Here is a 27,726-nt window from a genome sequence, read left to right as displayed (position 1 = left end):
AATGGAATATTATTCAGCCATAAGAAGAAAACAAATCTTACCATTTGCAACAACATGGATGGAGCTAGAGGATATTATGCTCAGTGAAATAAGCCAGGTGGAGAAAGACAAGTATCAAATGATTTCACTCATCTGTGGAGTACAAGAACAAAGAAAAAATTGAAGGAGCAAAACAGCAGCAGACTCACAGAACCCAATGATAGACTAACAGTTACCAAAGGGAAAGGAACTGGGAAGGATGGGTGGGAAGGGAGGGATAATTTGGTGGGGGGAGGAAAAGGGGGCATTTTGATTATCATGTGTAATTGGGGGGTGGTCATGGGGAGGGCTGTACAACACAGAGAAGACAAGTAGTGGTTCTACAACACCTTACTATGCTGATGGACAGTGACTGCAATGGGATATGTGGGGGGAACTTGGTGATGGGATGAGTCTAGTAAACATAATGTTCCTCATGTAATTGTAGATTAGTGATACAAAATTTTTTTAAATGTGCATCCTACAGTATGGAAGAATATATTTGTAAATTAAAAATCCAACAAAGGATTAACATCCAAAATATGTGAAGAACTTACACATCTCAACACCCAAAAAGTAAATAACCTGTTTAAAAAATGGGCAGCAGATATGAAGAGACAATTGTCCAAAGAAAAAATTCAGATGGCCAATAGTTACATGAAAAGATGGTCCACATCACTATTCATCAGGGAAATGCAAATTAAAACCACATTGAGACATCACCTCACACCAGTAACTATGGCCAGCATTGTAAAGACTAAGAACAACAAATACTGGTGTGGATACAGGGAAGGGGGAATCCTCCTACACTGCTGGTGGGAATGTAAGCTAAACTAAAAATAGAAATATCATTTGACCCCGGAATCCCACTCCTTGTAATTTACCCAGAGAATACTTCTCAGATTAGAGAAGACATATGCACTGCTTTATTTATTGCAGCACTTTTTACAATAGCCAAGATATGATAGCAACCTAAGTGTCCATGAGTAAATGAATGGATAAAAAGATGTTACATATACCCAATGAAATAATATTCAGCCATACGAAAGAAATAAATCCTACCATTTGCGACAACATGGATGGAACTGGAAGGTACTATGCTCAGTGAAATAACCAGGCAGAGAAAGACAAGTGCCAAATGATTTTCTTCATTTGTGGAGTTTAACAATGAAGCAATACTGAAGGAACAATGTAGCAGCCCGCTCAGAAACTCCAAGAAGGAACTAATGGTTACCAAAGGGGAGGGGTGTGGGAGGGCATGTGGGGAGGGAGGGAGAAGGGGATTGAGGGGTATTATGTTAAGTACACATGCTGTGGGGGATCACAAGGAAAACAGTGTAGCACAGAAAAGGAAACAGTGACTCTGTAGCATCTTAGTATACTGATGGACAGTGACTGCATTGGGGTATGGGTGTGGACTTGATAATATGAGTAAATGTAGTACCTACATTGTTTTTCATTTGAAACCTTCATAAGAGTGTATATCAATAATACCTTAATAAAAAATAAAATAAAATAAAATAAAGAAGATGTATGCTGAAGTATTGTAATATCTTAATGTCTTCACATCAAAGGTTCAGCAATATGTGTGTCTGGATTAAATAAGATTGTACCAATAAAGTGTTCAGAATAGTACCTGAACATTCAATAAATGTGGCTACTGCTATTTTTTTAAAAAGTATATTAGAAATGAAGATAACAGATACTGAATTTTTAAAAAATATAAAAGGAACTATAAAATATTCTCCCAGTTGGCTATCTTTTAATTTTAGTTACATATAAACTCACCTATGCCTTATCTCCAGTTTCTCCTTTAGGAAAAAAAGGAATAACGGTGTAACATGAATGTGAATGCTATACAGTAGGTTTCTTGGTTCATGCTGATTTATAATGACCAATATTTTTAGTTTGAACTCTTCATTGTTAGACATTTGTTTATACCATATGTTACAGTTAGAAACATAGTCATCTTCTGTGATAAACGTCAATAGTATAATTGAAGAGACAGACATAGATATTTGGGAAACAATAACAGAAAGTACTGTTTTAAAACAGGATGAATTCCAAAAGGCTCTTCATAAATTAATAAATTTTAGAGTCCAAAATGACTGAAAGAGGCTTATGTCTTTAAGTCCCTAAATATGTTTTCACCAAATAGGAAAGTAGACTCATTCTTCAAAACCTTAAAAGTTGGCATAACCATTTTATATAGTATGTATATAAAATATATGTGATATATATATGTAACTATTTTTTAAAAGACCAGTTTTATATCCACAGAATATATATTGTTAAAAATAGCACCATCTTTATAATCTCTACAAGCAATTCATAGGGAAAGTCTTAGCAGCTCTGCTGAGCCATTACTGCTTTTTCTCTCACTTTGATGAAGTTGAGATTTGAATAGACTTGAATCTTTGGAATCATTCATGGATTGAAATTAATTTGAGTCAGGACCATAACCCTTCTTCACTTTTATATTCTCTAACAAACTCCTATCTTTTCAGTTAATATTAGTCTAAGGATTATGCGAAGTCCATGACAAACCCATACCCAGCAAGATTTTTTTCTTTACAGAAATTGTTTTTCCAAAAATTGTCAGATGTTGAGTGATTTGTGAATTTCAAAATCAGTCTTATTTTTTGATTCAATAGATTTGAAAGAACCATTTAATATTTCCTCACTACTAAAAAAAACCCTTCCACCTTTGTGTACATCATAATTACTTGTATCTTTCTGTCAGAATTTTGAAGACTCATGTTTTTTTTTTGGTATCATTCATCTACAATTACATGAGGAACATTATGTTTACTCAGCTCCCCCCTTCACCAGGTCCCCCTGACAAACCCCATTACAGTCCTTGTCTATCAGTGTAACAGGATACTGTAGAGACACTACTTGTCTTCTCTGTTGCACCACACTCCCCGTGCCTTCCCCCAGAATATACATGCTAATCGTAAGGCCCCCTTTCTTCTTCCCCGCCCTTATCCCTTCTTACCCTCCCATTCTCCCCAGTCCCTTCCCCTTTGGTAACTGTTAGTCCATTCTTGGGTTCTGTGATTCTGCTGCTGTTTTGTTCCTTCAGTTTTTCCTTTGTTCTTATACTCCACAGATGAGTGAAATCATTTGGTATTTGTCTTTCTCCACCTGGCTTATTTCACTGAGCATAATATCCTCTAGCTCCATCCGTGTTCTTGCAAATGGTAGGATTTGTTTTCTTCTTATGGCTGAATAATATTCCATTGTGTATATGTACCACATCTTCTTTATCCATTCATCTACTGATGGACACTTAGGTTGCTTCCATGTCTTGGCTATTGTAAATAGTGCTGCGGTAAACATGGTGCATCTGTCTTTCTCAAACTGGAGTGCTGCATTCTTAGGGTAAATTCCTAGGAGTGGAATTCCTGGGTCAAGTGGTAAGTCTATTTTGAGTATTTTGAGGAACCTCCATACTGCTTTCCACAATGGTTGAACTAATTTACATTCCCACCAGCAGTATAGGAGGTTTCCCCGTTCTCCACAACCTTGCCAACATTTGTTGTTGTTTGTCTTTTGGATGGTGGCAATCCTTAGTGGTGTGAGGTGATATCTCATTGTGGTTTTAATTTGCATTTCTCTGATAAATAGCGATGTGGAGCATCTTTTCATGTGTCTGTTGGTCATCTGAATTTCTTCTTTGGAAAACTTTTCATTTCCTCTGCCGTTTTTTAATTGGATTATTTGATTTTTGTTTGTTGAGGTGTGTGAGCTCTTTATATATTTTGGATGTCAAACCTTTATCGGATCTGTCATTTACGAATATATTCTCCCATACTTTTTTGTTCTATTGATGGTGTCCTTTGCTGTACAGAAGCTTTTCAGCTTCATATAGTCCACTTGTTCATTTTTGCTTTTGTTTTCCTTGCCCGGGGAGATATGTTCATGAATAAGTCACTAATGTTTATGTCCAAGAGATTTTTGCCTATGATTTTATCTAAGAGTTTTATGGTTTCATGACTTACATTCCGGTCTTTGATCCATATTGAATTTACTTTTGTGTATGGGGTTAGACAGTGATTCAGTTTCATTCTCTTACATGTAGCTGTCCAGTTTTGCCAACACCAACTGCTGAAGAGGCTGTCATTTCCCCATTGTATGTCCATGGCTCCTTTATTGTATATGAATTGAACATATATGTTTGGGTAAATGTCTGGAGTCTCTATTCTGTTCCACTGGTCTGTGGCTCTGTTCTTGTGCCAGTACCAAATTGCCTTGATTACTGTGGTTTTGTAGTATAGCTTGAAGTTGGGTAGTGAGATCACCCCCACTTTATTCTTCCTTCTCAGGACTGCTTTGGCTATTTGGGTTCTTTGGTGTTTCCATATGAATTTTTGAACTATTTGTTCCAGTTCATTGAAGAATACTGTTGGTAATTTGATAGGGATTGCATTGAATCTGTAGATTGCTTTGGGCAGGTTGGCCATTTTGACAATATTAATTCTTCCTAGCCAAGAGCATAAGATGAGTTTCCATTAGTTTGTACTCTTTGATTTCTCTTAAAGGTGTCTTATAGTTTTCAGGGTATAGGTTTTTCATTTCCTTTGTTAGGTTTATTCCTGAGTAGTTTTTTTCTTTTTGAGGCAATTGTAAATGGAATTGTTTTCCAGATGTCTCTTTCTTTTAGTTCATTGTTAGCGTATAGGAAAGCCGCAGATTTGTGTGTTTTAATTTTGTATCCACAACTTTGCTGAAATCCGACATTAGTTCTAGTAATTTTGGAGTGGAGTCTTTAGGGTTTTTATGTACAATATCATGTCATCTGCAAATAGTGACAGTTTCACTTCTTCTTTACCAGTCTGGATTCCTTGTGTTTCTTTGTTTTATCTAATTGCCATGGCTAGGACCTCCAGTAGTATGTTCAATAACAGTGGGGATATTGGGCACACTGTCTTGTAACCGATCTTAGAGGAAAAGCATTCAGCTTCTCGCTGTTCAGTATGATGTTGGCTGTGGTTTTCCCATAGACAGTCTTTATTATGTTGAGGTACTTGTCCTCTATACCCATTTTGTTGAGAGTTTTTATCATGAATGGATGTTGAATTTTGTCAAATGCTTTTTCATTGTCTATGGAGATGATCGTGTGATTTTTGTCCTTTTTGTTGGTGTAGTGGATGGTGTGATGGATTTTCGAATGTTGTACCATCCTTTTATCCCTGAGATGAGTCCCATGTGATCATGGTGTATGATCTCCTTGATATATCTTTTAATTTGGTTTGCTGATATTTTGTTGAGTATTCATCAGGGATATTGGTCAGTAATTTTCTTTTTTGGTGGGGTCTTTGCCTGGTTTTGGTATTATGATGATGCTGGCTTCATAGAATGAGTTTGGGTGTATTCCTTCTTCTTCTATTTTTTGGAAAACTTTAAGGAGAATGGGTATTATGTCTTCTCTGTATATGTCTGATAAAACTCCACGGTAAATCCATCTGGCCCAGTGGTTTTGCTCTTGCATAGTTTTTTTATTACTGTTTCAATTTCATTGCTGGTAATTGGTCTGTTTAGATTGTCTGTTTCTTCCTTGGTCAGTCTTGGTAGGTTGTATTTTTCTAGGAAGTTGTCCATTTCTTCTAGGTTTTTCAGCTTGTCAGCATATAGGTTTTCATAGTATTCTCTAATAATACTTTGTATTTCTGTGGGGTCTGTCATGATTTTTCCTTTCTCATTTCTGATTCTTTTGATGTGTGTTGATTCTCTTTTTCTCTTAATAAGTCTGGCTAGAGGCTTATCTATTTTGTTTATTTTCTAAAAAACCTGCTCTTGGTTTCATTGATTTTTTCCTATTGTTTTATTCTTCTCTATTTTACTTATTTCTTCTCTGATTTTTATTATGTCCCTCCTTCTGCTGACTTTAGGTCTCATTTGTTCTTTCTTCAATTTTGATAATTGTGATGTTAGACTGTTCATTTGGAATTGTTCTTCCTTCTTCAAGTATGCCTGGATTGCTATATACTTTCCTCTTAAAACTGTTTTCGCTGCATCCCACAGAAGCTGGGGCTTTGTGTTGTTGTTGTTGTCATTTGTTTCCATATATTCCTTGATCTCTATTTTAATTTGGTCTTGGTCTATTGATTATTTAGGAGCATGTTGTTAAGCCTCCATGTATTTGTGAGCCTTTTTGCTTTCTTTGTACCTTGCTTTGTACTTTTTGTTTTCTAGTTTTATACCTTGGTGGTCTGAGAAGTTGGTTGCTACAATTTCAGTCTTCTTGAATTTACTGAGGCTCTTTATGTGGTCTAATATGTGGTCTATTCTGGAGAATGTTCCATGTGCACTTGTGAAGAATGTATATCCTATTGCTCTTGGATATAGAGTTCTATAGATGCCTATAAGGTCCATCTGTTCTAGTGTGTTGTTCAGTGCCTGTGTGTACTTACTTATTTTCTGTCTGGTGGATCTGTCCTTTGGAGTCAGTGGTGTGTTGAAGTCTCCTAAAATGAATGCATTGCATTCTATTTCCTCCTTTAATTCTGTTAGTATTTGTTTCACATATGTTCTTGCTCCTGTATTGGTGCATATATATTTATAATGGTTATATCCTCTTGTTGGACTGAGCCGTTTATCATTATGTAATGTCATTCTTTATCTCTTGTTACTTTCTTTGTTTTGAGGTCTATTTTGTCTGATACTATTACTGCAACATCTTCTTTTTTCTCCCTGTTGTTTGCATGAAATATCTTTTTCTATCCCTTGACTTTTAGTCTGTGCATGTCTTTGGGTTTGAGGTGAGTCTCTTGTAAGCAGCATATAGATTGATCTTGGTTTTTTTGTCCATTCCATTACTGTGTTTTTTGATTGGTGGTTTCAGTCCAATGACATTTAGGGTGATTATTGAAATATATGTACTTATTGCCATTGCAGGCTTTAGATTCTTGGTTACCAAAGGTTCAAGGTTAGCTTCTTTAGTATTTTACTGTTGAACTTAACTCGCTTATTGAGGTATTATAAACACAGTCTGATGATTCTTTATTTCTCTCCCTTCTTATTCCTCCTCCTCCATTCTCTATATGTTAGTTGTCTTATTTTGTGCTCTTTTGTGTTTCCTTTGACTACTTTTGTGAGTAGTTGATTTTATTTTTTGCCTTAGTTAGTATTTGGTTGGTCTGCTTTCTTTGCTGTGATTTTATTTTCGCAGGTGACATGTTTTTGACTTATGAGTGCTTCCATCTAGAGTAGTCCCTCTAGATAACCTGTAGACGTGGTTTGTGGGAGACAGATTCCTTCAACTTTTGCTTGTCTGGGGATTGTTTAATTCCTAGTTCATATTTAAATGATAATCATGCTGGATACAGTATTCTTGGTTCAAGGCCCTTCTCCCTTTTGTTTCATTGCATTAAATATATCATGACATTCTTTTCTGGTCTGTAAGGTTTCTGTTGAGAAGTCTGATGATAGCCTGATGGGTTTTCCTTCATAGGTGACTTTTTTTCTCTCTCTGGCTGCCTTTAATTCTCTGTCCTTCTCCTTGATCTTTGCTGTTTTAATTATGTGTCTTGGTGTTGTCCTCCTTTCATCCCTTGTGTTGGGATTTCTGTGTGCTTCTGTGGTGTCGATGACTATATCCTCCCCCAGTTTGGGGAAGTTTTCAGCAATTATTTCTTTGAAGATACTTTCTATCCCTTTTTCTCTCTCTTCTTCTTCTGGTACCCCTATAATGTGGATATTGTTCCTTTTGGATTGGTCACACAGTTCTCTTAATCTTCTTTCATTCCTGGAGATCCTTTTATCCCTCTCTGTTTCAGCTTCTCTGTGTTCCTGTTCTCTGATTTCTATTCCATTAACAGCCTCTTGCACCTCATCTATACTGCTCTTAAGTCCTTCTAGAGATTGTTTTATTTCGGTATTCTCCCTCCCAATTTTATCCATTAGCTCTTGCATTTTTTTTCTGCAGCCCCATCAGCATGGTTATGACCTTTATTTTGAATTCTTTTTGAGGAAGATTGGTTTAATCTATCTCACTACATTCCCTCACAGGGGATGTCTGGGTTATTCTTGTCCTTATCAAATTCTTGTGTCTTTTCATGGTGATAGAGGTATTCATAGGCCGTTGGTGCATGTGTCCGCTTGGAGAACAAAGTCACTTCTTGCTTGCCTGTTGCCTTTCCTTCCTGTGAGAATGGCGAACCCTAGTGGCTTGTGCTGGCCAGCTGTGCCCCAACAGGGCCTCTTAGTCTGGCCAGCGCAGCTATGGAGGTGGCTCCATGCAGCTGCTGTGGGCATGGCCTCTCTCATGCTGGGGCTCTGCTATGGCGGGGCCCAGCAGAGGGGGAATGGGTGGTAGGCTATTTATTACTGTGAGGGGCCTCAGAGCTGCACTGCCGCCGAGGCGGTTAGGTCGCCCAGAGTTCTCCGGGATTCCCAGCTCCTGGGCTGAGTGTGCCAGGATGCCTCCGTCAAGCTGTGAGGCTCCTGTCCCTTTAAGACTTTCAAAAAGCACTTGCTTTTCCTTTGTCACAGGGCGTCAGCTGCTGGGACCTGCTCGCAGGTTTTACTGTTCCGTTTCCCTAGTATCCAGAACACCATGCACTGTGTGTCTGTGCTCCCAGTGTAGATGTCCAAGGCTTGGTGTTTAGCAGTCCTAGGCTCCCTCTCCCTCCCCACCCTGACTCCTCTCCTTCCACCAGGGAGCTGGGGTGTGTGGCGCTCTTGGGTCCCTCCTGGCTGCTGCTTGTATCTTACCCCTTTGTGATTCACTGGGTTCTGGCAGGTGTAGATGTAGCCTGGCTGTTGTGCTGTATCTTCCGGTCTCTCTTTTAGGAATAGTCTAATTTGTTGTATTTTCAAAAATATTTATTGTTTTGGGAGATTTCCACTGCCCTACTCACACTGCCATCTTGACTCCTCCTCTGAGGGCTCACTTTTTTACATCTGTTCAATTTCACTGGATTTATTTCTTAAATCCTATCAATAATGTTAATTTTAAAGATGCTCAACTTTACACCTGTACAGAAACAGGCTACCGAAATAAACAGTATGATGTACCAATCTATAATCACAGCTTACAACGACCAATATCCTCTGTTAGTGATAGAGTTGAAATGCCATTTTTATGGGATCTTACTAGATAGTGTCGATGAAAGTTAGTAAATTGGAAGTATTGAAGTAGAAAGAACTTTTATGTATATAAATTATATGACCTCTGGTTTGACCTTCATTCTATTTGCTAGTACTGTTCTCTTGCTCTTATCACAAAATGACAGTGAGGTCAGAGAAGAAAGTGCAGTTTATAATTTGGAGGTAAACCACTTTTCGATTTTTAAATTAAAAAATGTATTTTAATATATTGAATATTTGACTCATGAAATAGCTAAAAGCCACAGGAGAGCAGTTTCACATCTCTGCTATTGAACCTACTTTTTTTAGACACTTGAATACCCACTTGGAATATTGTATAATTTAGCTGTCTGCTGTGATCTTTCCTCCCTAGCTTTAGAAACAAATGACTTCCTTTGCTGGTATTGCTCTCCCTTCTAGTATTTTTCCACTATTACCTTTTTCTAATGTTTTCAATCTTTGTGGAATTATATAACCTATCTACTGTATGTAAGGTAATCATGTAAGGTTTCTACTTCAGAAGATGGAATTAATTTTCTGGGTTTTTAAAAAATGGTATATTAACATGAATAGGCTAATACCGTCTCATGCTGGACAAAATTTTGTCATTACATGGATCCAGTCTTCTATGTACTGTTATCAGAGTCAGAAAATTCCCACTTCCCTCTTATGTAACATTTTTGTTTGTCCTCTGCCTTAGGCTCCCCCACCTCAAATACATACACATGCACACAATTTTCTTAAAGTTTCCTTCCTGTTACTTGGGAAAACATTTTTGAGAGAGTAGGCACAGCATACTAAATAAAGTATTGCTTTTCTTCCTTGTTCAAAAGGAAAGGAAACCACTTGTCAAGGCTGAGCTAGTTGGCCTTCCTTATTACATTGTGGCTATTTTGAGACATTTTAATAGATTAATATTTGAAACAGACTCCCTATAGTCTTCATTATGGATGCTTTCCTTTTGTTCAAGGTGCTTCTCTGGAAGGGGATTTTGGAGAGGAGAGGCTGTAGTGGGACCCCTTCCATACTGAATTATTTCTGTAGGCTGAAGTCAAGTTTGAAAAGCCTTGTCAGTTTCTCTGCAGGCAGAAATGTGTAGGTGTCTGGAAACACTCAAGAACCCTTTCGGAAGGTTATTTCTGCTCTGATGACCTTACAATTGATATTGTGGTATAGAATCTGCGAACATTACCTTTATAGGTTTGAGGACTAAGGAATTAAACCAGAATGAAAAATTTCAATTTTCTTTTTATATAACCCTGCCCTAGTTTGACATAGTGAGCTGAAGTTGCAATTTTTGTTCCATTTCTTACTATACATCCTAGCTTTCCTTACCAGCCCAAGTTGAATTTAAGGCTTTCTCTTTTGAGCTCACTATTTTGGATTCATTGGTCGTTGGCCCATTTTTGTTGAATGAAATGTTGAATGTCCCATTTTGTTGAATTGATTAAACAGTTAATGGTTAACATATATGTGCCAGGTTCTGTTCTAATGCTTTACATGTATAATTTATTTCATCTTCACAAGAACCGTATGGGGTGGTATTATTATTATTATTGTTAGTATTTTCATTTTATAGATGAGAAAGCTGATGTGCAGAGAGATTAAGAAAATTCTTCAATAATGTGCAGCTAGAACATGCTAAGAGCTGATATTTAACCTGAAATAATCTGACTCCCTAGTCTCTATTTCAATTACTATTCTATATAAAGTCTCCAGGTACGAGACTTTCTAAATTTTGAAGCAGGATTCTAGAGGACAGAAGAATCTGCAAGGTACAGTGCTTAAATGAATGAAGCTGAATATCAGAATGAGGGTGATGGCATTAAAATCTTGTGCTGGTGAGACTATCTTTACTCTTTTAAATCAGTTTCCTTTCCTTATTTTTAGCCCAGCTTTATTATTTTTTCAGTGTCCTTTTTAAAAAATTAATGTCTTATTTTAGAGCAGTTTTAGATTTATGGAATCACTGTGAAGATAGTACAGAGAGTTCTCTTATGCCCCATATCCAGTCCCCTATTAGTAACAGATTAGTATGATATACATGTTTCAGTTAATGAACCAGCATTCACATATTATTGTTAACAAAAGACCATACCCTTAGTTTTCCTCAGTTTTTCCCTAATGGCCTTTTTCTGTTCCAGGATCTCATCCAGGATACTCATTGCATTTCATAGTCATGTCAAAAAGGTTTCTCTGAGTTGTGGCAGTTTCTCAGACTTTCCTTGTTTTTTAAAGACCTTTACAGTTTTGAGAATTGTATTGTAGTACATGTAGAGTGTTCCTTAATTGGGATTTGTCTGAAGTTTTCTTCGTTATGAGACTGGGGTAATGTATTTTTAGAAGGAAGACCACAGAGGTAAAATGCTATTGCATCATGTATATCAAGGGTGCATATATCAATATGACTTATCATTGTTGATGTTAACCTTGATCACCTTGCTTGATGTATTGTTTGTCAGGTTTCTCCATTATAAAGTTACTGGTTTTTTCACTCCCTTTCCATACTGTATGTTTTTAAGGAAATAACTATGTGCAGCCCATACTTAGGGAATGGGCAGTTATGCTCCTCTTTCTTAAAGGCAGAATAAATATATAAATTATTATTTGTAATTCATTCATTTATTTGCTTTATCATGTATTTATATCAGTTTGGACTCATGGATATTCATTTTATATTTTGGATTATTAGCCAGTACTACTTTATTTAAATGTTGCTTACATTGTTCCAACTCTTTCAGTTTACTCCTGTGTCCCTTTGACAACCCCCTTCATTCTGGCCTGTTTTGTTTGGGGTTTTTTGCTTTTTAAGGATTTTCATACTTTCTGGCACTGCAAGATGCTTGAGGCTCATCCTGTATATTTCCTGCCTCAATTCGAGAATTAGCCACTTCTGCAAGAAACCCTGGCTCCTTTTATTGAAGAATATTAGAGCCAGGATCAGGTGCTAGGTGTACTCATTTCTACTGGGGTATCATTTCTTCTAGATCCTCTCAGCTGACAGAGCAAGGAGATAAATGTGTGTTCACTAATGTGTATATACACACATATTTGTAAGTATTTGTGTAACCACCTGTATCTATAAGCTAAACATGAGTCTATACTGATGTCTCCAACTCTAACTGGTTATCACATGGCTCATTCTAGCCTCCTCCCCTTGCTTATCTGTAACCTCCCACTCTAGCAGTGAAAATTGTGGTTCCCCCCCATCTGGCATCCATTTACTGAATTGTTCATTTCCAGTATACATGTATGTATTTCAGTATTGTTAACCTATACCCCTGTGGGAAAGAAAGCTATCAACTAGATTACAGTGCTTATGTACAATTCCTTCTGCATTTATTCTTACGGATTCCACTCAATTCCCAAACTACTTAGGTCAGCACCTTACTCCTCTACTCCCTTATGCATGTGTACTACATTTAAGTCTTTATCACACTTTACATTCCATCATGGAATCCCCTGTTCTCCTAAATTACTTTTTAAGTATTTGTATGCATTAAAGTTTATTATTTGTAGTGTAAAACTCTATGGGTTTTCACAATGCTTAATGTCTTGTATTCACCATTACAGTATCATACAGAGTAGTTTTACTGCCCTAAACAATGCCTTGTACTTCACCTATTTAATTCCCCCAAGCCAAAACCCCCATATATTTAATGACTATCATTTTGTCTTTTCAGATTGTCATATAATTGGAATAGCCATGTGCATTTAAGGTTCATCCATGTATTTTTTGTAGCTTGATAGTTTTTTATCATTGAATAATGTTCCATTATATGGACGTACCACAATTTATTTTTCCATTCAGCAAGGTGAGGGGACATCTTAGTGCTTCTAGCCTTTGACAGTTATACGTAAAGCTGCCATAAACATTCACATGTAGGTTTTTGTGTAAATATATTTTTGAATCACTCAGGAAGTTCCTGGAAGTGCAGATGCTGGATTTTATGGTGTGTTAGTTTCCTAGGGCTGCCATAAAGAACCACAAACTCCGTGGCTTAAGACAACAAAAATCTATCCTCTCATAGTTCTGGAGGCTAGAAGTCTGCAGTCAAGGTATCAGCAGGTTTGGTTCCTTCTGACGGCTCTGAGCAAGAACCTCTTCGATTCCTCTCTCTTAGCTTCAGGTGATGGCTGGCAGTGTTTGGTGTTCTTGAGATTCATTTCTTCAGTCCCTGCCTCTGTCTTCACATGTCATTCTCCCAGTATGTCTCTCTCTCTTCTCTTACAAGGACACATCTTCCTCAGTATTGGATTTGCCCAGTCCATTTGGATTAAGGGTTTACCCTACTCCAATATGACATCATCTCAACTATTTACATCTGCAGTGACCCTATATCCAGATATGATCACATTCTGAGGTATTGGGGGTTTAATACTTCAGTATATCTTTTATAGGGGACACCATACAACCTATAATATATGGAAAGACTAAGTTCACTTTTGTGAGAAACTGTCAAACTGTCTTTGAACGTGGCTATACCATTTTGCAATTTATTTTGCAATTTACCAATTGCAATTATAGGAATGAATGCTCTTGTCCTGCATCCTCACCAGCAGTTGGTATTGTCAGTTTAAAAAAATTTTTTTTTTAATTTCAGCATTTCTGCTGGTATGTATCTGGTTGTTTTGATCTGAAATTCTCTAATGACATATGATGTTGAGCATCCTTTCAGGTGTTTATTTGCCATCTGTATATCATCTCTGTTGAGGTCTCTTGTTCAGTTATTTAATCCATTTAAAAAATTAGATTGTTTCTTTTTGTTTTTGTTCGGTTTTAAGAGTTGTATATTTTAGGTACAAGTCCTTTATCAGATGTGTTTGCAAATATTTTCTTACAGTCTGTGGCCTGTCTTTTCATTCTTTTAAAAGTGTCTTTTACAGAGCAGCAGTTTTTAATTTTAGTAAAGCCCAACCTATCAATATTTTCTTTTATAGATTGTCTTTCTGGTCTAATACCTTAAGACCCAAGGTTATGTAGATTTTCTTGTATGTTATCTCCTAACATTTTTCTAGTTGTGCATCACACATAGGTCAGTGATCAACTTTGAATCAATACTTGGGAAAGGTGTAAGGTCTGTCTGTTTTCTTTCTTTTTTTTCTTTTTTTTTTTTTTGCATTGGGTATCCAGTTGTTCTAGCACCATTTATTGAAAATACTATCCTTCCTTTCTCCACTGGATTACTTTTGCTTCTTTGTCAGAGGTCAGTTGACTTTGTATGGATCTAGTTCTGCTCTCCCTTGCCTTCTATTGATCAGTGTCTATTCTTTCAACAGTACCACTTTTGATCACTTGAAATTGGACAGTGTGAATCCCCCAACTCTATTGATCTTCTTCAATACTGAGTTGACTATTTTAAGTCCTTTGCTTTTCCATATAAATTTTAGAATCATTTTCTCAATCTCTACAAAATAATTTACTGGAATTTTTTATTGGGATTGCATTAAGTTTATAGATCAAGTTGGGAAGAATCTATATATCTGTAGATCAAGATCAAGTTGTGAAGAAACCTTAACAATGTCGAGTCTTTAGTCTGTGAACAAAGAATATCTCTTCATTTATTTAGAATGATTTTTTTCACAGTAATTTTCATTTTTGTAAAATAGAGGTATAATTGACATAACATTTTATTAGTTTTGGGTATAAAACATAATGATTCAATATGATTTATATTGTGAAATGATCAACTCCAGCAAGTGTACTTAACATCATGATAGTTACAAAAATTTTTTTTCTTGTGATGTGAACTTTTAAGATCTACCCTCAGCAACTTTCAAACATGCAATCCAGTATTTTTAAATATACTCACCATCTATACATTTTATTCCTATGACTTATTTGTTTTATAACTGGAAGTTTTTACGTTTTGACCCTTTTCACCCTTATTTCCACACTACTCCTCCACCTCTGACAACCAGCAGTTATTCTAGGCATGGGAGTAATGGAGAAATGATTCCTTAAGTGGGTTTTGGGGTTTGGAGATATTTTTCAAAACTTTCTTAAAGTGTTTAGCATAGAGTCTTCCTGCTTTCCTTCAGATCATCCTTCAGTCTAAAATTGTTTATCTTGAACAGTAGCAAAGTACAAATGCATATTCAGTTTTAAAGAAGTTTATCCTGATTTCTTTGGAAGCTGACATAATTTTGTTCAGGGCTCTTGCTATTTTACACAGATGGGTTATTATACTGTTCTCTTAATAGTTTTGGACGAAATTCAAAATGAAAATCAGATATGATAGCAATGTTGAGTTAAACCCTACCCCCTACCCAGAGAGAATCAGACACAAAGCATCTTCCTGGAATATAATGTTTACAATTCACATAAGCATTTGAAAGGCACAAAGCACTAATGCCATTATCTCTCCCTAAGGCCCTGTTATTATACATCAACACTTCCAAGTATGTTATAAGGAGGATGTTGCAAACATCCCTGATTCAGCAGTTTATATTAATTGGAATGTTCTGAATGAATAGAAATTATTTAAAATCAGGAGATGTGGTTAACATTAAATATCACCCCATAATCTACTTTTCCTTTTTAAGTAATGGGCTTAAGTTTCCACAGGATTTAAAAGTCCAAAGAGGCCAGAGCTACACTGAGAATCACACACAGTTCTGAATATACATAAAGGCCCCAGACTTTTTATACAGAGCGGGTAGGGATTGTTATTAATCCAGGCCTTGTTTCTTTACACTAGAACATCTTACAGTTATTTTTTCCTTTAGCCATTGATATTTTACTATATAGTCAACAAATAAATAATGAAGGTCTCCTATTTGATAAGTTCTTAGGAGCATAGATAAGTAACATACCCATTTTCTGAGAAGCATTCAATCAAGAAAGGAAAGTTGACAAATGTAAATTCTGTCTTGTTTGCTGAAGGAATCATAATTACACCTTGATTTTTTTTGAAAGGCTTTGTGGAGGAAGTCGATTTGAGGTTAGCTCGTTCATAAAAGTTAAGTAGAAAATTAGCACTGATAAAAGAAAAATTGAGGAATATATTGACTGAGTAACTTTTCATGGTTTGCAAGAGGTGTTTCACAAGACTGAGTTTGAGACTGAGATTATGTGGCTGTAAGATCCTTACTTTACTTTTGCCATAGCTGTTTCACCTTTTCTTTTCAAATGTTGACTTTCTCTGTAAAGGTTTATTTGAAAAAGGCTTACATTGCTTTTTAAGAGTTCAAGAATTGCTTTTCTAGATTTTTAGTGTCTTCCTTTTATGTATTATAGTGATATGAAGTATGCATATTTCTTAACCTCTATCTGATTTTACTCATAAGTAATTCAAAAGTTTTCAGTAGAAAGATTCAGTCTTTGGCATTTTCTGCAAGTTCTAATTTCATTCCTCTCTCAAAGTCTAACATTAATTTAGAAACTTGAACTAGAATATATAGTTTTAATGATAATAATATTTTCATATTGTTTTGAAATTTTATGTATTTACGCTTATAGCAAATGAGGTGTTTTCTAGAGTCAAAGTTTTTAGGACAGCCATGCATCCAAATTCTTTTACCATAACACTTTGTAGAGGAACATCTTTTTCAAATGCTTTCTTAAAGTAGTCCTGCTTCCTTAATCATTGTATACTAAGCATAATATAACCTTTTTCAGCTATTTAAGGTTATAAATTACTGAGACAAGTTAGGCCCTTTACTTGAATCTCTTAGACTATTACAGGTTATGTGTTTGCTTCCTGTTTTTCATTTTGGTTCCTCCAAGCCCTTCTTCTCTCCTCTCCTGAGATTTCACATAAAACAAATGACTTTTTATCTCTTCTTATGAATATTAGTACTAGGGCTATTAATGGTATATAACATTAGAAAGCATAAAAAAATATTATTGGCTGAATATTCTTCTCACCTTTCAATACATTTTTACTTAAAATCCATATTTTAAGTTATTTCATACTTTATCATTAATTCATCTATTGAGTTGTTACATGTTAAATTTTAACATTAATTCCCAACAATTATGAATTTCTTATTCAAAGATTTTCATATTTTTTGTTACTTTCTTTAACTCACAAATTTATGACAAGTTAACTATAAATTTAATGAACTGTTTTTTTTCTACTCAGTATCACTGATATTTCACTAAAGTAAAATCAAGCGCATGTTAGATCTTAACATAGTCATCTTTCTCATAGAAATTAATTATGTTTATTATAGTCATTATAGTTTTTAGTTGATTATTTATTGTTATAGTCATTAATACTTGGAAAGTAACATTTATTTTGATTCTCAACCCAATTGAATTAATCTATTAGGGAGATTTCCTTAGAAAGCAGTTTAATTAAATTTTCTGAAGTTCAGATACAATACATTTTCTCAATAATACATTTTCTCTAATAGACTGGTTCCATAAAACCAGGGTCAATTTTTTATTTTGACATGGATAATATTTAATAAATGAGGACTATGACCAGCATATGATGCCATTATCATAATTTTTACATATCTCATTTCTTTTTATAGATTGAAATAGAATTCCTTAAGTAATAATTGACAGGCTATGCACTTATGAGCCTTATCTGTACATAGATTCATTTAAGAAATATGGAGCCATTATTAGTTCTAGTAGAAGACAAAGAAAGAGAAAAACAAAGAAGTTATACAATAATATGTATATTGGGAAAGCATAGAGCATTACTACCCAATAAAAATGTCAAAAAACAAATATATTTCACCTTGCTGTCATACTTCCCTGGGATTCATGTGATATTGCATTGCAGGAGAAATAATCTGTAACTATGTCCAATACAGAAGCAACCTATACAAATTCTGTTCCAGAGAAGAAAAGTGTATAGTGTGGACCCAGTAAAATCTACCTTGATATGGGTTGGCTGCCGTTTTGACAAAAAAATCATCTCTGTAAATGTTCTCTAAGTCTATAAAAATTAATTTTTAAGTAATAAGTACTTTTAAAAATATTCATGATCTTCTCTTCCTTATTCATAGTTGCCCTTGCTTTTTCTTTACAGCCTAAGCAAATTTAAATGGCATTTTCAGTTTTTGGTAACATTCTGTGTCTCTTTCTTAGAATGACAAATAGATTTTGTAGCCTTATTGGAGTGACATTCCTGTTTCCATTTCAGCAGTAATACTACAGCCTAATCTCAGGCTTCGGTGGCCATCCTTTACTTTTTTGTTTGTTTGTTTGTTATCATTAATCTACAATTACATGAAGAACGTTATGTTTACTAGGGTCCTCCCTTCACCAAGTCCCCCAACAAACCCCATTACAGTCGATGTCCATCAACATAGTAAGATGTAGAATCACTACTTGTCTTCTCTGTGTTGCACAGCCCGCGCTATGCCCACCCCCCACATTATACATGCTAATCGTAAGGCCCTCTTTCTTTTTCCCCCACCCTTATCCCTCCGTTCCCACCCATCCTCCCCAGTCCCTGTCCTTTAGTAACTGTTAGTCCATTCTTGGGTTCTGTGATTCTGCTGCTGTTTTGTTCCTTCAGTTTTTCTTTGTTATTATACTCCACATATGAGTGAAATCATTTGGTACTTGTCTTTCTCCACCTGTCTTATTTCACTGAGCATAATGCCCTCTAGCTCCATCCATGTTGTTGCAAATGGTAGGATTTGTTTTCTTCTTATGGCTGAATAATATTCCATTGTGTATATGTACCACATCTTCTTTATCCATTCATCTACTTATGGACACTTAGGTTCCTTCCATTTCTTAACTATTGTGAATAGTACTGCAATAAACATACGGGTACATCTGTCTTTTTCAAACTGCGCTGCTGCATTCTTAGGGTAAATTCCTAGAAGTGGAATTCCTGGGTCAAATGGTATTTCTATTTTGAGCTTTTTGAGGAACCTCCATACTGCTTTCCACAGTGTTTGAACTAATTTACATTCCCACCAGCAGTGTAGGAGGGTTCCCTTTTCTCCACAACCTCGCCAACATTTGTTGTTGTTTGTCTTTTGGATGGTGGCGATCCTTACTGGTGTGAGGTGATATCTCATTGTGTTTTTAATTTGCATTTCTCTGATGACTAGCAATGTGGAGTATCTTTTCATGTGTCTGTTGGCCATCTGAATTTCTTCTTTGGAGAACTGTCTTTTCAGCTCCTCTGCCCATTTTTTAATTGGGTTATTTGCTTTTTGTTTGTTGAGGTGCGTGAGCTCTTTATGTATTTTGGATGTCAACCCTTTATCGGATCTGTCATTTATGAATACATTCTCCCATACTGTAGGGTACCTTTTTGTTCTATTGATGGTGTTCTTTGCTGTACAGAAACTTTTCAACTTGATGTAGTCCCACTTGTTCATTTTTGCTTTTGTTTCCCTTGCCTGGGGAGATATGTTCATGAAAAAGTCACTCATGTTTATGTCCAAGAGATTTTTGCCTATGTTTTTTTCTAAGAGTTTTATGGTTTCATGACTTACATTCAGGTCTTTGATCCATTTCAAATTTACTTTTGTGTATGGGGTTAGACAGTGATCCAGTTTCCTTCTCTTACATTTAGCTGTCCAGTTTTGCCAGCATCAATTGTTGAAGAGGCTGTCATTTCCTCATTTTATGTCCATGGCTCCTTTATCGTATATTAATAGACCATATATGTTTGGGTTAATGTCTATAGTTTCTATTCTGTTCCACTGGTCTGTGGCTCTGTTCTTGTGTCAGTACCAAATTGTCTTGATTACTGTGGGTTTGTAGTAGAACATGAAGTTGGGGAGTGAGATTCCCCCTTTATTCTTCCTTCTCAGGATTGCTTTGGGAATTTGGGGTCTTTGGTGGTTCCATATGAATTTTTGAACTATTTGTTCCAGTTCATTGAAGAATGCTGTTGGTAATTTGATAAGGATTGCATCAAATCTGTATATTACTTTGGGCAGGATGGCCATTTTGACGATGTTAATTCTTCCTAGCCAAGAGCATGGGATGAGTTTCCATTTGTTAGTGTCCTCTTTAATTTCTCTTAAGAGTGTCTTATAGTTTTCAGAGTATAGGTCTTTCACTTCTTTGGTTAGATTTATTCCTAGGTCTTTTATTCTTTTTGATGCAATTTTGAATGTAATTGTTTTCCTGATTTCTCTTTCTATTAGTTCATTGTTATTGTATAGGAAAGCCACAGATTTCTGTGTGTTAATTTTGTATCCTGCAACTTTGCTGTATTCCGATATCAGTTCTAGTAGTTTTGGAGTGGAGTCTTTAGGGTTTTTTATGTACAATATCCTGTCATCTGCAAATAGTGACAGTTTAACTTCTTCTTTACCAATCTGGATTCTTGTATTTCTTTGTTTTGTCTGATTGCTGTGGCTAGGACCTCCAGTACTATGTTCAATAACAGTAGGGAGAGTGGGCATCCCTGTCTTATTTCCAATCTCAGAGGAAAAGCTTTCAGCTTCTCACTGTTCAGTATGATGTTGGCTGTGGGTTTATCATATATGGCCTTTATTATGTTGAGGTACTTGCCCTCTATACCCATTTTGTTGAGAGTTTTTATCATGAATGGATGTTGAATTTTGTCAAATGCTTTTTCAGCATCTATGGAGATGATCATGTGGTTTTTGTCCTTTTTTGTTGATGGATTTTTGAATGTCGTTCCATCCTTGCATCCCTGGGTGAATCCCACTTGGTCATGGTGTATGATCCTTTTGTTATATTTTTGAATTCGGTTTGCTAATTTTTTTTTGAGTATTTTGCATCTACATTCATCAGTGATATGGGTCTGCGATTTTCTTTTTTTATGGGTTCTTTGCCTGGTTTCGGTATTAGGGTGATGTTGGCTTCATGGAATGAGTTTGGGAGTATTCCCTCCTCTTCTATTTTTTAGAAAACTTTAAGGAGAATGGGTATTATGTCTTCTCTGTGTGTCTGATAAAATTCCGAGGTAAATCCATCTGGCTTTACCTTTTGTTCTTGGTTAGTTTTTTGATTACTGCTTCAATTTCTTTGCTCATAATTGGTTTGTTTAAATTTTGTGTTTCTTCCTGGTCAGTCTTGGAAGTTTGTATTTTTCTAAGAAGTTGTTCATTTCTTCTAGGTTTTCCAGCTTGTTAGCATATAGGTTTTCATAGTAGTCTCTAATAATTCTTCGTATTTCTGTGGGGTATGTTGTGATTTTTCCTTTCTCGTTTCTGATTCTATTGATGTGTGATGATTCTCTTTTTCTCTTAATAAGTTTGGCTAGAGGCTTATCTATTTTGTTTATTTTCTCAAAGAACCAGCTCTTGGTTTCATTGATTTTTTCTATTATTTTATTCTTCTCAATTTTATTTATTTCTTCTCTGATCTTTATTATGTCCCTCCTTCTGCTGATTTTAGGCCTCATTTGTTCTTCTTTTTCCAATTTTGATAAATGTGACATTAGAGTACTCATTTGGGATTGTTCTTCCTTCCTTAAGTATGCCTGGATTGCTGTGTACTTTCCTCTTAAAACCGCTTTCACTGCGTCCCACAGAAGTTGGGGCTTGGTATTGTCATTTGTTTCCATATATTCCTTGACCTTTATTTTAATTTGGTCATTGATCCATTGATTATTTAGGAGCATGTTGTTAAGCCTCCATGTGTTTGTGAGCCTTTTTGTTTTCTTTGTACAATTAATTTCTAGTTTTATACCTTTGTGGTCTGAAAAGTTGGTTAGTAGAATTTCAGTGTTTTTGAATTTACTAAGGCTCTTTTTGTGGCCTAGTATGTGTTCTATTCTGGAAAATGTTCCATGTGCACTTGAGAAGAATGTATATCCTGTTGCTTTTGGATGTAGAGTTCTATAGATGTCTGTTAGGTCCATCTGTTCTAGTGTGTTTTTCAGTGCCTCTGTGTCCTTACTTGTTTTCTGTTTTGTGGATCTATCCTTTGGAGTGAGTGGTGTGTTGAAGTCTCCTAAAATGAGTGCATTGCATTCTATTTCCTCCTTTAGTTCTGTTAGTATTTGTTTCACATATGCTGGTGCTCCTGTGTTGGGTGCATATATATTTGTAATGGTTATATCCTCTTGTTGGACTGACCTTTTTATCATTACATAATGTCCTTCTTTATCTCTTGTTACTTTCTTTGTTTTGAAGTCTATTTTGTCTGATACTAGTACTGCAACACCTGCTTTTTTCTCCCTGTTGTTTGCATGAAATATCTTTTTCCTTCCCTTGACTTTTAGTTTGTTCATGTCATTGGGTTTGAGGTCAGTCTCTTGTAAGCAGCATATAGATGAGTCTTGCTTTTTTATCCATTCTATTACTCTGTGTCTTTTGATTGGTGCATTCAATCCATTTACATTTAGAGTGATCACTGAAAGATATGTGCTCAGTGCCATTGCAGGCTTTAGATTCATGGTTTCCAAAGGTTCAAGGTTAGCTTCTTTAATATCTTACTGTCTAACTGAACTCTCTTATTGAGCTATTATAAACACTGTCTGGTGGTTCTTTATCTCTCCTTTCTTATTCCTCCTCTTCCATTCTTTATATGTTGGTTTTGTTTTTTTTTCTGTGCTCTTCTGTGTTTCCTTTGACTGCTTTTGTGGGTAGCTGATTTTATTTTTTGCCTTTAATTAGTATTTTGTTGGTCTGCTTTGTTTGCTGTGATTTTATTTTCTCTTGTGACATCTATTTAGCATTAGGAGTGCTCCCATCTCGAGCAGTTCCTCTAAAATACCTTGTAGGGGTGGTTTGTGTTGAGGCAAATTCCCTCAACTTTTGCTTGTCTGGGAATTGTTTAATCCCTCCTTCATATTTAAATGATAATCATGCTGGTTACAGTATTGTTGGTTCAAGGCCCTTCTGTTTCATTGCACTAAATATATCATACCATTCTCTTCTGGCCTGTAAGGTTTCTGTTGAGAAGTCTGATGATAGCCTGATGGGTTTTCCTTTGTAGGTGACCTTTTAACCTCTCTCTAGCTGCCTTTAAAACTCTATTCTTGTCCTTTATCTTTGCCATTTTAATTATTATGTGTCTTGGTGTTATCTTCCTTGTGTCCCTTCTATTCCGAGTTCTGTGTACTTCCATGGTCTGATCGATTATTTCCTCCCCCAGTTTGGGGAACTTTTCAGCAATTATTTCTTCAAATACACTTTCTATCCCCTTTTCTCTCTCTTCTTCTTCTGGTACCCCTGTAATGTGGATATTGTTCCTTTTGCATTGGTCACACAGTTCTCTTAATATTGTTTCTTTCCTGGAGATTCTTTTATCTCTCTCTGCATCAGCTTCTATACGTTCCTCTTCTCTGATTTCTATTCCATGAACGGCCTCTTGCACCTCATCTAGTCTGCTCTTAAGTCCTTCCAGAGATTGTTGCATTTCTGTAATCTCCCTCCAGACTTTATCCCTTAGCTCTTGCATATTTCTCTGAAGATCCATCAGCATGGTTATGATCTTTATTTTGAATTCTTTTTCAGGGAGATTGGTTAGATCTATCTCCCCAGATTCCTTCTCAGGGGAGGATGCCTAGGTTAGTCTGATTTGTATCAAATTCTTCTGCCTTTTCATGGCGACAGGTAGTTGTGGGGAGCTGGCGTATGTGTTGGCTGGGCGAATGTTCCTTCTTGCTGGTTGGTGGCCTTCCTCTCCGGGGAGAACAGTGACCTCTAGAGGCTTGTGCCGGGCAGCTGCATGCAATGGGGTCTGTGATTCTTGCCTGGCCACTGTGGAGTGGTTGCTGTGGTTGTGGCCAGCCTCAGGCTGCTGCTCCAATATGGTGGAGCCACGTCAGAGGGGAAATGGGCAGGAGGTGTTTATCCTCCTGAGGGGCCTCTGAGCTGCTCTGCTGCCCAGGGGTTTAGGGCGCCCATAGTTCCCCTGTATTCCCAGCACCTGGGCTAAGTTTCCTGGGATACTTCCATCCAGCTGTGTGGTCCCTGTCCCTTTAAGACTTTCAAAAAACACTCGCTTTTCTTTGTCCCAGGGGCGCCAGCTGCAGGGACCCACTTGCAGGTTTTACTGTGCTGTTTCCCTAGTATCCAGCACACCACACACTGTGTGTCAGCTCTCTGGTGCGGATGGCTAGGGCTGGGTGTTTAGCAGTCCTGGGCTCCCTCTCCCTCCCCACTCCGACTCCTCTCCTCTGGCCAGGAGCTGGGGTGAGGGGTCCACGGTTCCCGCCGGGCCTCATTTTGTATCTTTCCCCCTTCACGAGGCACTGGGTTCTCGCAGGTGTGGATGTAGTCTGGCTGTTGTCCTGTATCTTCTGGTCTCTCTTTAGGAATAGTTGTATTTGTTGTATTTTCAAAAATATACATAATGGTTTTGGGAGGAGATTTCCACTGCTCTACTCATGCCGCCATCTTGGCTCTGCCCTCCCATCCTTTACTTTTTAACCTTAGAAAGCTATCTGTCCAATTCATTAGGGCTCCATTTATAGTCAATAATGGCATTGAAGCAACTGGTAGAAGTGATTAGCATTTTGTTTCTTCTAGCTTGTTTCCTTTTCATTCTATACATCCATTTAAGTCAGTTAATTTTTTTCTTTTAAAAAATCTTTTCTTATGATGGCTTCCTTTGTACTTGCTTAATAATATGTATATATATATACATGTATATGTATATGTATGTGTATATGTATGTGTATATGTATATGTGTGTGTGTGTGTGTCTGTATAAAATACCCATCTTGAAAAAGTCTCAGTTCTGCATGTGAGTAGTGAATCTCTGACAGTGCTTAATTTACATTTTCAAAAATTCCTGGATTGAAATTTCAGGTTCTTTCTAACAGTTGTAAAGTGACTGCTATATGTCAACACATGATTTGACAGATTAATAAAGTACTGTTTACCTGAAAGCATTCTAATAATCTTATAAAAAATTTTTGAAGCTGTTCACTTGCTTTCGACTGATTTTCATTTTATTCCTTGTATTGAAAGCAGAAGTAATTTTTCATTTGTCACAAATAAGTGGTGATGTTATTTATTTGCTTCACTTGTACTGTAATTTTTATGTGTGATATAGCCAAAGAAGTATTATTTTAATACATTGAATTTCTAAACAAGATTTTTATTCTTAATTCTTATATTGTCTTCAAATTAATTATAGTGTTGCCACACAGTAAAAGATAAAAAAAGCACCATACTCTAATTACTTACAATGCCAAGCAAGGGATTTATTCATTCTATCTTTTATAAAATCTCAAGCTGAATTGATTTGTGACCAGTGATATTAATAATCAGGCTTGCCAAGCTAAAATGTTCCCTGTCGGCCCTTTTTTTCTTAGTCTCTGTGTGGGTAAAGTTGCAGTATTTACAGAATCTCTTGCCTGGCCCTTGTGCATTGCCATTTTAATAGGTGTTTCCAAGAGTGAAGAGAAGTAGTTCATCTCCCTGTCAATAGGTGATTACAAGAGTAGGGGGATCAAGGGTATAGCTAGACAGAAGTTTGGTGGGATCCCTTTTTGGAGCCGGGTGGTGAGAGACACAGGTAAGCAGAAATGGATGACCACTTGTACACAATAAATGGATTTCTCCCAGTTTATTTCTCCCTTTGACTGATTTCGGTTTTAAAGGCAACTTGCCCCAGGCTGGGAGAAAGATTTTCCTCCCAGAGTTACACCTTGTTTTTGTATACTTTTGAGAGAATCATTTGTTTTCATTTCTGAATAGCATATTTGCAATGTTATACAACATGGATAATTTTGTATTTTGCATACATTTCTCTTTCCTTTATGAATGCATTATATTTGATTTCTCTGTTTATTATAACCAGAAACTTTAGTGATGTATGTTATTTATTTGTTCATCCAGTTATTAAACAGCTAAACTTGATGATAACTGCTGAAATGTAGCACTTTACCTGACTACCTGAAATAATAGATTATCAAAGCAATGTACAAATTAGATTCCTGTTCAGAGCCTTTATTAAACTTGTAGAATTAGTCTTTTTCTATAAATTGTCAGTTCATCTAAACAGATTGTGAAGTTAGAAGCCAAATTCTGTTGTATTAAAATTATTCTATATCCTGTGTAGCCAATAAAGTTAAAAAACAAAATTCATCCAAGTAAACTTGAAGATCTAGTTGGCTTTATTAAGCAATTCATGAATTAGGCAGCGTCCCCTCTAGCAAGTAGAGAGATGCTCAGAAGGGCAACAGAAAGGAAGAGAGGTTTTTAAAGGTTGAACAAGGATATCATAAACAGAAAAAAGGTTTGTTTTAAGGTGAGGTCACCCTCATTTGCAAGCAAAAGGATCTTATTAGGTGGATTCCTTTGGGGAATGGAGAGGACACATGTGACATTATCTAATTGATACTGACTGCAAAATTCTTGACTGACTAAATTTCTAGGGGATGTTGAAACTGCAATTAAGTTGGGTATAAAGCCTCAGTTTGGTGACTTGGTCTAGCAGAAATGACTCCATGTTAGGGTTATCTTTCTTTTTTCACAGCAGAAAGCAGTGTGTTTATACTGCCTTGGAATTGTAATTGAAGATCAGTTAAGGAACAGAATTCCCCAGAAATTAGTAAGTTCAAGAATAAAATCATTAAATTGTTAATTCTGGTTCCATCTTTTTTTTTTTCTCCTGAGGAGTTAATGGCCAAAAATTAGGCAAAGTTCTCTCAGACACCCTCTACCCCAAAGATTTATCTTCAGAATAATTATTCTCAAAATGCTGTCTGAGTACCATCCACATGAAAATCACTGTAGGGCTTCTTATTGTAAAAGTACAGTTCTTTTAAATCATAATTTGGGAGTTGGTACCCCAAAGTCTGAATTTTTAACTGGCACCCAAAGGATTCATAACTAAATAGACTTTAAGAACCTAGAACATAACCTAAAGATTGAGCCACTTTTCTCTTTTTTCCTTTCCTTTTCCCCTGAGCATTTATAATTGTGTTCTTTATGTTGTTTTGGGCTCTTATTATCAAATCACCCAGGCACTAACCCTATTATACATATGGAGAAAATGGATAGAATATTATTAGTTTGTTCACCCAATTTTAATTTTCCAAAACATATTTTTTAAAAGATATGAAAAAGATATGGAAAATCTACTTCCACACCATTGAGCCTTACCAATTTATATTATTTTGTCATGATCTTTTTATTTTTTCATGATCAGATTTTACCTAGGAGTGGTACTGTTTGAATAATACATATACATCTGAGCATTTCACATTATAGTTAAGTAGCTCATGTCTAGTGTATCTTTAAGATTAAATGTGAATGTAAAGAAGGAAAAATAATTTTCCCTCTACCTTTCTGAGCTCTTGACTGAGACTCCTGTAATGTAAGACAGATTAACAAGGGAAAACAGTTTATTGACATGCATATACTTCATTTATACAGGAAAGATACCTAGGAAAAATGAGTAAACTGGAGATGGCCCAAGCTACCACCTTAAATAACATTTTCAGCTAGAGGCTAAAGAAAGATGAAGGTGGGGGATTTATGGGAGGTCCCAGGAAAAGCTGGGTAAACAAGGGTAAGACATTATGCAAATTGAAGTCATTGCCTCATTTTGGTTGATAAGAATTGTTTTGTGACTTTGAGTGCCCCCCCCAACTTCCACATACAGAGAGGGAGACATACTTACAAATAGGGATTTCCTTTGTAAATGTAAATCTTCCTTACAAAAGGGTAACTTTTACTCCAGCTTTAGAGTTTTTACTGTGTCTGCTATTTCTCAAAAATAATAACTGAATGTAATCCTTGCTTCAA

The 27,726-nt window shown here is 36.2% G+C and overlaps 1 protein-coding gene across 4 annotated transcripts in view; it reads left to right on the top strand.

The window, feature by feature from the left end:
• Positions 1-27,726, top strand: part of ZRANB3 (zinc finger RANBP2-type containing 3) — a 331,095-nt gene that overhangs the window by 130,545 nt on the left and 172,824 nt on the right. For 2 of the 4 annotated variants that reach the window (XM_073241365.1, XM_073241364.1), the window contains exon 4: positions 26,453-26,527. The exons of the other annotated variants lie outside the window; for them this stretch is intronic. In XM_073241365.1, coding sequence (XP_073097466.1) covers positions 26,453-26,527 — 75 coding nt within the window. The remainder of the gene's footprint in view (positions 1-26,452; positions 26,528-27,726) is intronic. 4 annotated transcript variants of the gene reach the window in all.

Source organism: Manis javanica, chromosome 7 (assembly GCF_040802235.1).
Source record: "Manis javanica isolate MJ-LG chromosome 7, MJ_LKY, whole genome shotgun sequence".
In the NCBI taxonomy this organism is placed as follows: Eukaryota; Metazoa; Chordata; class Mammalia; order Pholidota; family Manidae; genus Manis; species Manis javanica.
This window is presented reverse-complemented; position numbering and strand designations above follow the sequence as displayed.